The sequence below is a fragment of the Tiliqua scincoides genome, chromosome 9 (assembly GCF_035046505.1).
Source record: "Tiliqua scincoides isolate rTilSci1 chromosome 9, rTilSci1.hap2, whole genome shotgun sequence".
Taxonomy (NCBI): domain Eukaryota; kingdom Metazoa; phylum Chordata; class Lepidosauria; order Squamata; family Scincidae; genus Tiliqua; species Tiliqua scincoides.
Genome location: NC_089829.1, coordinates 33133297 through 33149157, shown reverse-complemented (window position 1 = coordinate 33149157; position 15861 = coordinate 33133297). Strand labels below are relative to the sequence as shown.

At 42.0% G+C, this 15861-nt stretch overlaps 1 protein-coding gene across 4 annotated transcripts in view; it reads left to right on the top strand.

Moving 5' to 3' along the window:
- The window catches only part of PHKB (phosphorylase kinase regulatory subunit beta), a 127139-nt gene that overhangs the window by 44866 nt on the left and 66412 nt on the right, over positions 1–15861 (top strand). For all 4 annotated transcript variants that reach the window (XM_066636747.1, XM_066636749.1, XM_066636748.1 and 1 more), the window contains 3 exons: positions 1773–1853; positions 4501–4616; positions 10686–10749. In XM_066636747.1, the coding sequence (XP_066492844.1) occupies positions 1773–1853; positions 4501–4616; positions 10686–10749 (261 nt within the window). The remainder of the gene's footprint in view (positions 1–1772; positions 1854–4500; positions 4617–10685; positions 10750–15861) is intronic.

Below are 15861 nucleotides of genomic sequence, written 5' to 3'. Positions count from 1 at the left end.
TGAAGCACACAAGGACTCTGTTGCACAGTTGATTGCAGTCCATGCTGGTGAATAGAAACAGTCATTTCAGGAACTTGTCAGTGGGAACACATCTCATCTGGTTTAAAGCAACGTCACTGACTTTTCATCTGCTTTCAGACACAAATGCTTTTTTTCCCCACTGCACTGCAAGAAGTCTTCATTCACACCTATGCAAGAGTTCATGAAACAGCAGTTCTGCAGTCATTTTTTTTCTGCTCACTATTCTTTAGAGCCAAGCTGTTGATTTTTAATTGTTCTTAGGCAGGATAAAAAATGTATAATAAATAAATGCACGTAATTCTGTTATCACCAAGTGAATGCAGAATAGGTCAAAGTTTTATGTGCTATGCTGCAAAATGGATGTGTTTCTGCATGTTTGGGTTGGCATTTGGCCATCTGCCCGCACTATCATAACATGAAGGGAAACGCTTAGCAGTAGATGTTGATATATACTAGATCAGGCGTGTCCAAAGTTTTTGGCAGGAGGGCCACATCATCTCTCTGACACCGTGTCGGGGGTTGGGGAAAAAAGAATTAATTTACATTTAAAATTTGAATAAATTTACATAGGCTTACATAAATTAATATACAGGAACTTATATGAATGAACGAAGGTCTTGCAATAGCTCAAGGCCTATAAAAGGCCTTGCACAAAGCAAGACTGGCCTTTGCTGCTGCTACTGCATCACAGACATGAAACAGTAAGCAGTGGAGGAAGCCTTCACCCCACAGCTATATTCTATAACTCTGATGCTAAAGAGTTGTTTAAAACTAATACTTCCCTCTGCAGGAGGTTGCATGGTTGTTTGTTTTTTAAGTGGGGAGAGGAGGCTGCTCTGCCTGATATGTAACCTTCTGCTTATGCCCTCCTTCTACTTGGTCAGCAGCATTTACATCCACTAGAGACACCTTGACATAAATGAGTAATAGTTGGCAACCTTCAGTCTCGAAAGACTATGGTATTGCGCACTGAATGGTGGTTCTGGAACAGCATCTAGTGTGGCTGAAAAGGCCAATTCGGGAGTGACAATCCCTTCCACACTGGGAGCAAGTGCAGTCTGTCCCTGGTCTGTCTCCCTGGCTATGGGCCTTTGCCTCTTAGCCTCAGTCTGTTGGCCAAGTGTCTCTTCAAACTGGGAAAGGCCATGCTGCACAGCCTGCCTCCAAGCGGGCAGCTCAGAGGCCAGGGTTTCCCACTTCTTGAGGTCCACTCTTAAGGCCTTCAGATCCCTCTTGCAGATGTCCTTGTATCGCAGCTGTGGTCTACATGTAGGTATGACATAAATGATAGCTAAATAAATAGCTTCTTGGTCAACATAGAATCCCCAAGGGGAAAAAAAAGCAAATTAATATTATGTTGCTTGCAGATGCAAGTGGAAAATCAAGATGCTATGGAAACCAATGTAAGTAACACTATGTGAGGGACCTCTTGTGATCCCCAAACTCTGCTTTCTAATATCACACAGCTACTGTGCAGGCCATTGAAGATTTGTTAAAAACCAAACCAACAGCTCCTAAATTTGTTGAAGCGCGTAGGCGCCTTCATGTATAGGGCATGCAGTAATTCTCTCTCTGTTAGTTTTATATTCACTCGTTCTGACACTTCAGTTTTGTTTCTGACAGCTTGACTGTGGGACTTCTTTTTAAAAAAGGGGACACAAATGCAACATGCAGATCTTAAGAGATCTTTTTGGTTTTGAGGGATATTTTTTTTACTGCAGCCACCCCTTTTTTGCTTTTCTCTTCTTTAGATAGATGCTGTGTCACTGTTCCTCCTCTACCTGGTTGAAATGATATCATCTGGTCTGCAGATTATCTACAACACAGATGAGGTATGAATCAACCAATTCCCTACGTCTGTAAAAACATGGTGAAGAATTTACAGGTTCCATAAATTACATGAAATGGAAGCAAGCCATGTCCTTTTGCATCTTACAGGATGCATATCTTAAACGAAACTCAGGTAAGCACTTTTCTTCTTGCGTTGAGGTATGGCAAGAAGCTATGGTACCCTTTTAATCCTTCATGGGGAGGTGAGGAAATCTTCCATTTTTTGTTTTGAATGAGTCACAGTTTCCATGTGAACTTAAGAAACACTGATTTATTCTATTTGTGGTTAGTTTTTCATAAACCACAATCTGAAACCATAGTTTGATTTTACTGCTTTGGGCCAGAGTATCTTAGAGATCACCTACTTCCGCACAATCCGGCTCGTCCTCTTAGGTCATCAGAGAAGGCCTTTTTACAAGTGCTGCCGCCTAAGGAGGTACATGGGGCGGCGGCAAGAAATAGGGCCTTCTCAGTAGTGGCACCAACGTTATTGAACTCCCTTCCCCTTGACTTGCGAATGGCTCCCTCTCTTGAGACTTTTCGGCGAGGCCTGAAGACCCTTCTGTTTAAACAAGCTTTCTGAGTTCATGGCCTTTTTAACATCTTTTTTACATCTTTTAGTATTTGCTACAGGCCTGATTCCTCTACGATCTGCTGCTTTATGCTCTTTTTATCTGACTTTTTATCTGACTACTGTTTTACGGTATCTGTCAATGTGTTTTTAATATGTTTTTATCTGTTTGTTAAATTATGTTTTTAATCTGTTTTTAACATGTTGTAAGCCGCCCTGGGTCCCTTTAGGGAGAAGGGCGGGGTATAAATAAAGTTGTTTTTATTATTATTATTATTATTATTATTATTATTATTATTATTTAAGTCTTAAGGCAAAGGAATTGTGTTTCATGCAAATATTAATCTCTTAAATATAAAACCATCATAGTAACTCTTCCCTTTGCAAATGAGGGCCAATTCAAGCAGTCTCAAATTGTATGCTGCGAATTCTTAGTATATAAATTTCCTCCTATGACATTTTCTTGATTCAAATCGCCCTGATCCAAAGCTGCTGTTTGCTTCATATGTAAGTTTTCCCCAGTGAGCAAATAGCTGCAGCCTTGTTTCTGGGAGAGGGAGGAGACATGCCATTATCCCCCTTTCCAACACCACAACCCAATCCAATTCACCTTCTCTTTCCACCCCACACCTATTACATGAACTGCTGTTATGTGAAATAGTGTGATGAAATGGCTAAGGCTGCAATCCTATATACCAGTGGTTGCCAAACTTCTATGAAGGAGTTGGGAACCTTCTAAGTCCTTGTGGGGGCAGGGCAGAGGGCCAGTGACAAACTGCAGTGATTGTGGTTCCATGAGGACCAAGGGGCTGTAAAACATGCCTGGGGGTCATAGTGGGAGGGTTTGGGAGTCTCACAGCCCCTTCTGTGGGCCTCCTCACTGCTGAAAATAGTGCTTAACCAGAACTAGAGCTTCATGCGAAAATCAGAATTGGGCTCTGATCAGCACTATTTTCACAGAGCCTCCAGAGGCCAACATGACCCCCCCACCCTGGTACACCTGGGTCTCCATGGCACTGTGATTGCTGCAGTAATTTCTGGGCAACTCCTCTTAAGGGGGACTTGCCCTCTTCTGGTTCCCCTGGTGGGTCTTGACCCACCAGTTTGGGAACCACTGCATGTGTGTCTTCCTGGAAGTAAGCCCCGTTCAAGACAGTGAGACTTACTTCTGTGTAACTGTGACCTGCAAATCATGATTTCTCCAGTCTGAATCTCATCTGTGCCCTGAACTTACTGGTGGCCTTAGACAAGCTGCTCCCTTGCAGTCTTAGTGTTCCCCATCTTGTGAGGTATGTGCTCATGTCTCAATTTGCAGAGTTCAAACTGAGGCTTAGAGTTTAGTTGCTCACCTAAGAGAACTGGATGAGCACCTGGCTGAACCAGAAGACAGAACTGGTTCTCCATTCTTACCCATTTCATTACACTATATTGCATCTTCATGTGCTGAAAACAGACCCAAGTATGAGAGATGGTAATAAGATTCTGTTGCCTAGCTGGGTGTTACACACTTTGAATTTGCTGCTGAGAGTAGTATTTGCCTGTGTTTGAATTGAATTTACTTCAGCTATAGACGAGTCTATTTTGATGTTCTAAGAGTTCTTTGGGACCATTGTTTAAACTTCCTTTATTTCACATTTAGACAATTCATTTGTGGAGGATGTTACGCCTCTTGAGTTCAGCGAAGCAATTTATTATTACTCTTTTTTCCCTTGGAGGTAAATGAGCTGCCTCCAGTAGTAGATGAAAATGCTGAGCAAGTTTTTTAATGGTTGGGTAAATTTAATGGGGTTTGTTTCCCTGTGTAGATCAGCAACATTAGTTGAAACCTTACCAATAGGAAGAAAAAATGTTATTTTCCATTAGTTATTTAAGCATCAGTTCTGTACAATACCCTGTACCTGGCTAGGCCCCCATGAGGCTGTTCTGTGGATTAGTATCATTTCAAGGTTCTATATGTAAAATTACATATTTTTATTTTTTATTAAACAATTACATGTCTTTAAATATAGAATAAGTGTTACTGTATTTCAGTTTTTCTTTACATCTCCATCTAACCCCAGTTTCCTTTTTCTGTTGAGGTCTCCTTCATACAAAACCTTGTATTTTGTGTGGAAAGAGCTTATCGTGTACCAGACTTTGGTATATGGGAAAGAGGAAGCAAATACAACAATGGCAGCACCGAACTGCACTCAAGGTAGATTGGAAAAAATAATGTTAATTTTCCTTTTCTTTTCAAAGGAAAGCAATCACGGAGAATGTATGCAACCTATTGGCATAAACAGGAACTGCAGAAGTTTCTTGCTCCATATGTTTTCCACTTAATCATGCTCATTTCTATGCTTTGTCGAACAGTTGGGTTTTCTTGGTATAGGAAAAGAATATATGTGTGTACAGGGTTGACCCTGCCTTGTTCATAGCCACATTGGAAACTAAAAATTGCTCCGTTTACCCCACTAGGCTGAAGCAAGAGCCTTTTGAAGCCACATCACATCCCAAGGAGCAATTGCTTAAAGTATCAAGTTGCTGACCCCTGTAGTTTTAACTATAACTCTGAATTTCAGATAGCACTCTTTAATTCCAGGAGTGTTCAAGCAGGTATACCTTATGGTTCATATAGCCAGATCATTACAGACTCCAAGCTAATGTAGAACTTCCATGGTCTGTGTGTTTCTATGCTCAGAATTCCAATATTCTTTGTATCGGTATTCTTTTTATTGCCCATACCCCCTTAAAATAAAACTCTGAAATTATATGTTACCTCTGTTTGTGCTCCATTAGCAGTGAAGTCAATAGAATGGTGGCCTTTTAGATGACAACTGTAATAATTTCCCTGGGAAAAGAGCTCACAAATATGGTAAACTTAAAGAGAAGTTACTGTGACAGTTGCTATATATAAAATTTGCTGTAGTGGCTCAGTGCGTTTATTTCTGTATGCAGTAACATTAAGGGAGTCAGTTGGACGCATGTGTCTGCAATTTTATGTGTTTGTAACTTCTCCTTGCAGTAAAAATGAGATACTTATATTAATTTTAGATATCTCCATTCATTACCTTAGTAGACATTAAAATTATATGGGTAACTTAGTATATATTCTTTTAGTGTCAGGGGTTAGTCCTTCATCCAAGAGATGATTCAGCAGTTTTGTTCAGAGAATTGTCAAGGTCATAAGCGAGAAGTTTCTTTGGAGAGGGTGGTGAGCACGGTATTCAGGCAAGACAGGAAAAATACTTTTGAGGGACAATGCCTGTGTCAGAAACAGATAACATATCAGCGAGTACATGAGGATGAATACAGAGTGTCTTGGGGAGAGAAGGAACACATGGTGATAGGAACTTAAGAGAAGGTTGGAAGTGAGCAACTGATGGTGAGTCAAATCTTGGCTGTGAGCTAGGCAGTTGTTTCTGCTGGCAACATTTATAATCGCCATGTGTGGTATTCAGATACAGTGAGCTTATACAGTGCGCTGTGCCCTTAAGCACCATTCAGTCACACGTAAGTCTGCGCTCCTCCTTTGACCTAGGAGAAGAGCTGCTACAGGCATGCATTAAGAGTCCTGCTTAGGATGGAACCTTGTTAACAAACTAGATGTTGATATCTTGAATTTTGTAGTCAAGATTCAACAGACAATGCTTGGGACAACTGGTCCAAACCAGGAAAGTTGTACCCTTTTCTGCTAGCAAAATAAAAATAAAGATGCCCTAAACACCACAGGGCCTAATCCTATCCAATTTTCCCATGCTGACGCAGCTGTGCCAATGGGGCATGCACTGCATCCTGTGGTGGGGAGGCAATCACAGAGGCCTCCTCAAGGTAGGAGAACATTTGTTCCCTTACCTCAGGGCTGCATTATGGTTGCACCGGTGCTAGAAAGTTGGATAGGATTGGGCCCTCATTTGCCTGGACATGGGAAGGCTGACCCTGAAAATTCCACCATGTCTTTGGCCTGGAGATCAAGCCTGGTCTTTGCCCAACATAAATTCATCAAAGGGGGATATCATGATTTGTGCAGCACAATCCTATCTTGCACTAGAACAGGCACGCCAGGAGACCTGCACTGTGTTCAGTGCAAGATTGGGGCCAGAATTGGCTTAGCTGGAGGCAAGGGGAAACTCTTTCCCTTACCCCCGAGTAAACCACCACAGCCCCAATGGGTCTCCTCAGACCTGCGCCACCTCAGGAGGTGGCACACGTCCAAGGAGAACGGAGCGGCTTCAAGCCACTCCATGCTGCCCGGGGAACAGGCTTGGGATCTGACATAACTGCCAGATCCCAGCTCTGCCAGTCTGCCCCCTGGAACACCCCCCGCCCTCCCCACCCAGGAACACCTCCCTCCTGCCTCCTTCCCGCCCTCCCCAGACCGAGTTCAGCTGACACAACCTTCCCTTTCCCCATTGGCATGGAGGCTGAATGCAACCTCCGTGGTCCCGTGCACATCCCTGCACCAGCCCAGCTGACACCTGAGGAGGTGCAAAGGTGCTTTACGGCACATTTACGACCCTCCTGGACTGATGCAAGGAACTTGCTCTGGCCCAGGGTGTGCTTAGGATTGTGCCCTTAATCTACTATTAGTTCTCCCCTGTAAGACTGCTGTATGAAATGATCCTGTAGGGAGGACCATTGCCTGTGACTGTGTTATAATTATAGATTCCTATCTGTAGTTGCAAAAATGGGGCTCCATTTTGAATTTCTTAGAGGTCATCCTAAAATTCATGCAAAAGCAAAAGGTACTTGGAAATCTGAAAGCAGGTTTTCAGTGTTGGTTGCAGACACTGCAACTTTTATTGCTGAATTCTCAGTGAGGAAGATTTGCAGGTCTGCAATCTTCCACTCTTTCTGAAAGGCAGACTTGGAAACATCTCCCTAGAATCATATGATTCTTCTCCATGTGTTCAAGCTCCTGAAATATTCATTTGTCCTGTAACCATTTTGATCAAGCTGTTTCCAAGCATCTGCTGAATACCTCTGCAAAAACAGTTTTGACGTCTCCCATCTGTGTTGCCAATAATAGTGGTATTTCTGAAATGCAGTGTCTTCATTTACTCCAAGCCTTAAAAGGCACCGGAATCTTCAACTTGTTCTCCTTTGTTCTTCAACTAATGTGCTGCTGTCGTGTTGTCTTTCCCTATTAAGGTTATTTTGTTTGCTCATCTGCCTGGCTGCCGTTTTAAAGTAACTTTCAGTTCCAAACACCTACATGTAATTTTCTTTTTCTGCTGTTTATCACCATGCCCGATGTTTCACAGATATGCATAGTCTGTAAACACAGGAAAAACTTATAATTTGTATACAAAAGATGTGTCTGAGATTCAATGGAACTGGATCCAAGTCTTAGTAGCCAAGTTTCTTTATACTGCCATGTAATCTAGCTTCTTTGATTTCTGGCTGACATTTATTTTTTCTATAGTCAAAGAAAGGTCTGTTTTTGTTTCTTTTAATCATTTAATTTGATAACGTCATTGTCTTTTAAAGCCATCAAAGACCCAATCTACACCTTACACAGAGTAAGATGGTAAACAAAGCAGAAAGTAAGTAAATTCTCAGATCAAAACCTGTCTTTTAATGTGGTCATTTACTACATACAGTGAGGGTTTATTTTATTTTAAACACATGGAGAAGCATTCTAAAATATTACTTCACACCTGCAATAGGTCAGGCCAGAATTCTGTGACTCTGTATAATGCATAGGTTGGGTCTAACCTTTGTGATGGCTGGTAGTTTAGATGACTTTCCACAAAAGAATCTGCACCAGGGATGTGTAGTTTTTTGCTGAAACCCTCCCCTTCCTACTACAAGCCCCTCCTATTGCATATCATCTTAGAGCAGTGTTTCTCAAACTGTAGGTTAGGCCCCACTAGGTGCATTGCGAGCCAATTTCAGATGGGTCCCTGTTCTTTTCAATATTTTATTTTTAATATGTTAGAATGGTATGTCACTGCATTTGGGGGAATGTTACAGATATGTACTTTTAACAGGCTACTATGTACATGCTTTTAACAATGATAGTCACTACTGAGTAAGTGTGGGTAGGATTGTTAAAAATTTTGCTGCTTGGTTATGTAACTTCTGGCCATGACATCACTTCCAGTAGGTCCTGACAGATTTGCATTCTAAAAAGTGGGTCCCAACGCTAAACGTTTGAGAACCACTATCTTTGAGGATTCCCAATTTGATTTTTCTCTGTAAACCGCTTAGTGAACTTTTAGTTGAAAAGTGGTATATAAATACTGTTAATAATAATAATAATTTAAGGTGGGGTGCTGGGGGGGGCTTCAGAGGGAAGGGAAGTTCAGTGAAATCCCCTCTTGCACAAAGATGAGTTCTTCCCTTCATGGAACTTAGATGCAACCCATTATGTTTTCATGCACTCTAAAATCCTCTGCAGTACAAATTCATCATAGCAAGGAGTCTGTATCTTTCTTCCTGATGTGTCCATAGTTTATTGCAAGTTTTTTTTTTAAACATGTGTGGGACCATTCCAAACGCTATCCTTCTGCTACAGTTTGAAATGGTACAGTCCATTCTACCAAACTGCTGAATGTGTTGACCAGATCTAAGATATGGGTTGAGAGTTTATATGTCCTGATGTGCAAGTTGTTATAGCGCTGTGTAATATTTTGGTCTTGTCTCCTATTGCATGAAAGCCAAAGAAGTGGACTATCACTCTTTTAGATGCTTGGTATCAAGGGACCAATGAACTACCTGGTCCATCTTCTGTTAATGTGTCATCACATTATCTTGATAACAATGGCTTCTAATCAACAGAGGAGAGAGAAATTGTGGTATTTCACCAGCCTTTGATGGCAGTTGTTTAGAACAGAGTTTTGTCGCCAACCTAATCAGCTTTTCCTTGTTGAACCAATTAGAATTAAATCTCACAAGCCCTCTTTTTATCCCCCTGGCACTGCTTCTGAAAGGCTTTGAAACCTATTGGTGTGACGACTGGAAATAAAAGAACAGTCTAAAATCAATGTTTTATGGTAAGCTGTTAATGAAAATGTTCCAGCAGAAGCCACATTTATGATAAATATACTACATGCCACCCAGCAGCGAGACATTTGTTTCCATTTCCACTCATACTTAAAAGTACTTTCCTTGTAGTAAAGTCATCAGGCTCAAGTTTGCTTTTATTTTTGAACCCAATTAATTTTTTCTCCCACTTGTATTTGGTAGTTGTAAATACATATGAATGTTGCAGATTGGGCTCTGTTTTCTGAATCTTGTGCAGGTAGCCGGAATGATAAGATCATGCTTGCCAGCTAGCAGATCTGCACATTTGCAGCCAATTGTGCCTTTATAGAGAGAGAATTTTGCAGCCTTGGCATGATAGCAGAGAAAGCACTGTCCCAGATTCCCACTGGCCATGTGGGCACATTGGGACAGTGGCTTGGCTTCTTGTACTTTGTAGAGTGCCATACAGAATGGTACTGCATGCTACCTCTGTGACTACTGAGTTGTCCCAATTAAATGTTTTATTCTGAGACATAGCCTAAAATTGAGTCAGACCATTGGTTTATCCAGTCTACTTCAGCCTGCTCTGGCAGCTGCTTATTGTGCCAAAGTCTCCTTAAAGTGGAGATCTGGCAAAATGAACCCAGAACCTGTTGTTGTTGTTATTAATAGTATTCACTGCAGGCGGTTGCCTATAAGTCAGTCTCACAGATAAGTCAAGAGCTGGTTTTGGAGCCAAAATCATGGAATTTTCTATGACCATCAATTAAGTCAGGGGTTAAACTTAGAGTGGGTATTTGACTATAATTTTGTCTGATTTTACCCAGGACCAGATCCTGAAAAATAACCTACCAGTTATTGTTACCTAAGAACTGTACAGTCTCCAATTTATTAAAAATATAATAAAAGATCATAAGATGCATTTTTATTCTTTAACTTTTTCAATTCTTTTTGTAAACACTATCAGAGGAAGTGCACTGTAAACAACATACTGTGGTGCAGATCTAAGTAGGCCCATTTGGGCCATTGCCATGTTACGCAAGGGAAGGGGAGTCTATTCCCCTTGCCCGTGGTTGCACCGCAGCCAGCCCCAACCCTGTGGTGGATACAGCACCGGCCAGTCTGCCTGTCTGTTCCAGCGCAGGATAGGGTTGGGCTGTGAGTCTGCTATATCATAATTTTCAGTGTAGGTTTTTGGTTGTGTTTTGTTTTTTCAACCTCATAAGCAACCTGGTGAACAAGTTGGCCTTCTGGGAGTTGGATTTCTGTCTGGTGTTGTAAGCATAATTTTCCCCCCTTCTCTTCCTTTTTCCAGTTCTGTTGGGCTAGCAAAAGCAGCCCTTGAAGCAGTTAATGGATTCAACCTCTTCGGCAATCAGGTAGTAAAAATATTTAAGTATTTGTTCATTTTCCTTTTTTAATTAACTGCTTGTTCTTCAGCAAATTGCTTTCATTGCAGATCAAAGACGACTAATATCCATATGGTAAAGCCTGTTCAGTCAGGCTCCTCCCCCCCCCCCCTTCTAAGTAGGCTAACTGATTAATTTCTGTTAGTTTGGGCATGGGATTCCTAACTGAACAAAATCAGCACTTTCCTTAGCTAACAGGCGTTGCTCTTCCCTCCAGTCATTTTATTTAACTCTTGTTAAAACCAAATGTCTCATGTTTTCCCTGCTTTCCTCTCGTGCTTTTGGTTGAGACAGTAAACTCAGGTTGTGTATATGAATAGCATCTTGTCTTTTTCTGTTTTCAGTCTCTTTTGAAAAATAATTGCTATACAGTATTGCTTTTACAACCTACATTATGAGGTCCCTGCTCACCTTCCCACTCAGATAATTTGGACTCCATTAAGCTTTTCATCAGTTTCTCTATGCCACTTTAACACATATCCTCCTGCCCTTTATCATCAAAGAATCTGGAACTAGCTGTGTTTTACTTGCTATGTATTATGGCGAGAACAATGCAGATAAAAGCCTAGGAAAATGGTTTAATCCAAGACTCTTATATATTGAGATTCCTTGTTAGTCAGCAATTAGTTTTATAGGGCAACTGTGCTGAGAAGGCCATTGAGGGTAGAGGCCAGGGGAGAGAGGCCGTAGCCCACTCCTCAAAATGGACCCAGTGAGTCCCACTCTCATGCCCCTGTCATGAAGCTGTATCTGCAACATAATCTTCACTTTGGGTGGGTTTGCTAAAAACGCAAGAAGTAAGGGTCCAGCCTTTGTTCCCATCATTGACCAGCCAGATACCTCTGGGAAGCCCACAAGCAAAATGTGAAGACAGGAGCCCTCTCTCTCTGTTCCCCCTTCCCTTGCAACTGATACTTCAGGCATATAGAGGCATTAGTCATCATGGCTGTAAACTGTTGGTGGACTAATGCTCTGTAAATGTATCTAACCTAAACTTGATTAAATTGTCCCAAGTTCATGTAGTCACGGTGTATTCATGCACCATGGTGGCTACTGGAGGGGGGGCAGCATGTACCTCCTCGCGTAAGTGGGTTTGTCCATGGAACCTGCAGTTCCTGATTCTTATAATGTGTTTAAATAACGTTGTGTGCCTTTCTGAAATGTTGGTGCACCTCATTTCTGAAAGGGCACCGTCAGATGTAATGTATATGAACATGAATTCTCCAGTGACAAATTGTTTCCAAAACATTAAGATTGAAACATTGATTTTCTTATTCAGAACTTACAAAGCTGTCTTATAGTGAGTCGGACCACTGGTCTGTCTAGCCTGATACTCTTCACTCTGATGGGCAACATTTCTCTCAAGTTTCAAACAGGTCTTTCCCAGAGTCTTTTAAGATGCCAGAATTAGGAACCTGGGACCTTCTACATGCAAAGCATGACCTTGGCCTCTGCATTACATTTCTTAAAGCCCTCCCATCTCTAATGTCTGAGTTAATTATGCTAAGGGTTCCCAAACTTTGCAGCCCTTCACCCCACCTCGTCTTCTGCAGTGGGTCGCAACGCTCCTGTTGGTGCTGGAAGCCTCTTGTGTCCTGGCAGCCCACTCTACAGGCCTCTGCAGGCCTCAGAACAGCCCTCAGAAGTCTTCATAAGCCACTTCTGGTTTTTGGAAGCAAACCAGAAGTGGCTTCCAAAAGCTGGAAGTGGCTTGTGGAAGCTTCTGAGGGGCATTCTGGGGCCTGCAGAAGTCTGTAGAATGCATCGCTAGGCTGGGAGAGGGCTCCAGAGGGTCCAGTAAGAAATAGAGCTTCTAGAATGGCTTCTATTTGGAGCCAAACCAGTGCAAAAGTGGGTAGGAAGGCCCAGATCATGACACACTGTGCTTGGGCTCATAGTCCACACTTTGGGAACTGCTGAATCATGTTAACAAAATGTGATATTTTAGCAGAGGGGCCAACCTTGTTGAGTTTTAATTGTGCTGTCTGTTACTTTGTTTCTTACATGAAATTAGCAATGCATTCCTTGAAAATTCAAAGTTAAAGATAGATGTCTGTCCACAGATGACCTCAGCAACAGAAAGGTCTTGCTTGCTCTTTAAAAGATTCAAGCGGTAGATGCATCTTCTTGTGGAAATTTTGTTGTCTTCTTTTTGTATGCAAACACTGTTTCCAGCAGCGGGTGTGCAGAGCATAAGGCATAATCTGAAAGCTTAAGACTTTTTAAAGGGTTTCAACTAACTTTTAAACCAGTCCTCATGGTGGGCAGGGCAAAGTGTAAACAGCTAGCAGGAAAGAAAAAAAAAACTTCATCTATAATTTAGCAGTGTCTTAATCTGGCAGATTTGGAAGCTTGAGCATTTATAAGTAACCTCTGTTTAGCCTTGAAATGCCAGAGCTCAGGCTGCTTTCATTCTCTGTACTTTCCATGGCTCTAGAATTGGTCTATTTTAAAAGGTGGAGCTGGGGATTCTGTGATCTATATTGCTCTGTAGTGCTGCTCATTCACTGAAGATGTTTTTGTAGATAAATGCGCATGAGAGTAGCTTGTGGAGTCATTCCTTGCTTTTTAAGATACAGTCTTGAATTTTTAGTTAGCAAATACAGCCATATTAAGTGAGCAGTTGATGATACTCCACTTTAATAAGCTTGTTGCCCTCTCCTCATATATCTATGTAATTTGAAAGTTTATAATGTCTGCCTTAAAGTGATCCACTGTGTAGAGCTACTAAGTTGTTCAGCCACCACAGAAGCAGGCTGTGGTTCCCTTGACACATTGTAGTGTCCATTTAGTAAATATTTTATGAAGGTGCTGGTTGGTTTTTAATTTTAGTTGCCATGCATTCCTTAGGACAGGGTTTCTCAAACTGTGAGTCATAACCCATTTGGTGGGTTGTGACCTGATTGTGGGTAGGTAACGAAGCTGCAACTGACAAGCTGATAGCAGAGAGCAAAATGCATTGAATCCTATGGAAAGTGAAACAGGGCGATAATGCATGTTTAATCATGAGTAGATGAACATGCCTTGTCAGTTGGGAAGGGTAGGCTGAGAGGAATCCAGCGTCACCAGAATGGTCCCATTCCAATGAACACAGCCCCCAAAAAACTCCCACTAAGGAAGTTCCTCCCTCCAAGCTGATAAATCTATTGAGCCCTATGGAAAGTGAAACTAAGTCACATGGTCATGCTTGCTCACGAGTAATCAAATGTGCCTTGGCTCATGTGGAAGGTCAGGCAAAGGGAACTGCAAGGCTACCAGAATGCAGGGTTGGGGACTTGACTCAGATGACTTGGACTCAAGTTTCGAAAATGCATTATTTTAGGTTACTCAGCGTGAGTTGCGTGCATGGAAGACTCTGAAAAACACTTGAGTCAGGGACCCCCTGACTCGGCACTAATCCCCATGCATGCAGACTCAAGTCTGCCTGTGTCTGGGTGTGCTTGTTTACTGTTTTTGTGGCGTGAAAAACCTTGTGGGGCCAGCATTCTGACAGGGTGAGCAGCAGGGAATTCCAGCCACAAGGCAGGGAAGGGTCAATGCATCTGATCAGGAAGGGGAGGCAGGAGGTCTGGTCTAGAGAGTAGAGCCTCCATTAGCCCGAAGATAACATCTGAAGGTCGACACTTGGAGGCCACCAGCAGCTCTGGATGGAGAGACCTTGAAGAAGCTGACAAGGTGAGCTGAGTTAGTCCACCTGCTCTTTGGTGTGAGTGAAGAAGCGTCTTGGCTGCCCTTCAAGTGAGAGATGAAGGAGCTGCTTGTCAGCCAGCTTGGGAGGAGGTGGGGGCCAGAAGTGATACCAGACCATGAAAGATCCATCTGAAATGTTGTACAGTTCTTGAAAGCTAGAACCTTTCTGTTACTGTAAAAATCACCTCGCGGGTTTAGAGATAGCCTGCCTATGTGAACCGCCTTGAATAAAGTCAGAGGAGTAATCTGATGACCAGAAAGGATAGACAGAGAGAGCTTGCATGATTTTGTATCATGCAAATCATGCAGGGGATGGACAGAGTGTTGGGAGAGTTAGGATAGACAACACTCAACTTTAGTGGATGTCCCCTGTTTCTGGTGTTGTGTGAGACGGTAAAGACATCCACTAAAGTTGAGTGTTGGGAGAGTTAGGATAGACAAAAGAAAATATTGCTTTACCCAGCGTGTAATTAGTCTGGAACTCCTTGCCACAGGAAGTAGTGATGGCATCTTACCTAGATGCCTTTAAGAGGGGATTGGATAAATTTCTGGAGGAAAAGTTCATCACAGGTTACAAGTCATGGTATGTATGTGCAAGGTAGAGGTAGGCTGCCTCTGATTGCCAGATGCAGGGGAGGGCAGCAGGACGCAGGTTGTGTCTGTTTAGTGTGTTCCATGAAGCATTTGGTGGGCCACTGTGAGATGCAGGAAGCTGGACTAGATGGGCCTTTAGCCTGATCCAGCGGGGCTCTTCTATTCTATTCTTATTCTATTCTATTATTATTTGTGGTGGTCTTTGATAAGTGCAACACTTGAAAAAGCAATGCAAAATATAATGTGTTGTGAGACACAATACAGCATCCCCCTGACCCAAAAGCAAGTGCCACAACTGGACGGTATGCCTGTATTTCTAATGTGGAAGGGTTTTTTCTTCCATCTGATATGGGATGCCCTTCCAAGGGCATTGTGCTGGTGGTTTGCAATTCACATCCAATCAAATGCGGAAGAAGTTTCCATGCAAATTCTTGTCAAGCTCATCAGTGAGCCTAAGATTTTCTATATGTGTCAGATCCTCGGTTCTGCTGCCAGATCTGTTATTTGATCAAACTGTTTTAATTCATCAGGTAATTGAGTGCATAATTCAGGCTTTCATCCATTCACTAGTAATGTCATTAAATAGTAGTTGTAAATAAATCTGAAGAATTAGTTTTTTGTAATCTCAAAACTCATTTCTCTTGTAACTGGTTTTAAGATCCCTGTTAGTGAAATAGTATTATGCACATTTATCTTGGAAAGTTCATCATCTGTTTGAAATTATTGATTTGTTATTGCCAATGGTCATCCTAATATCCAAAGAATCCATTGATTCTAGATTAGAATATCCTCTGTGAT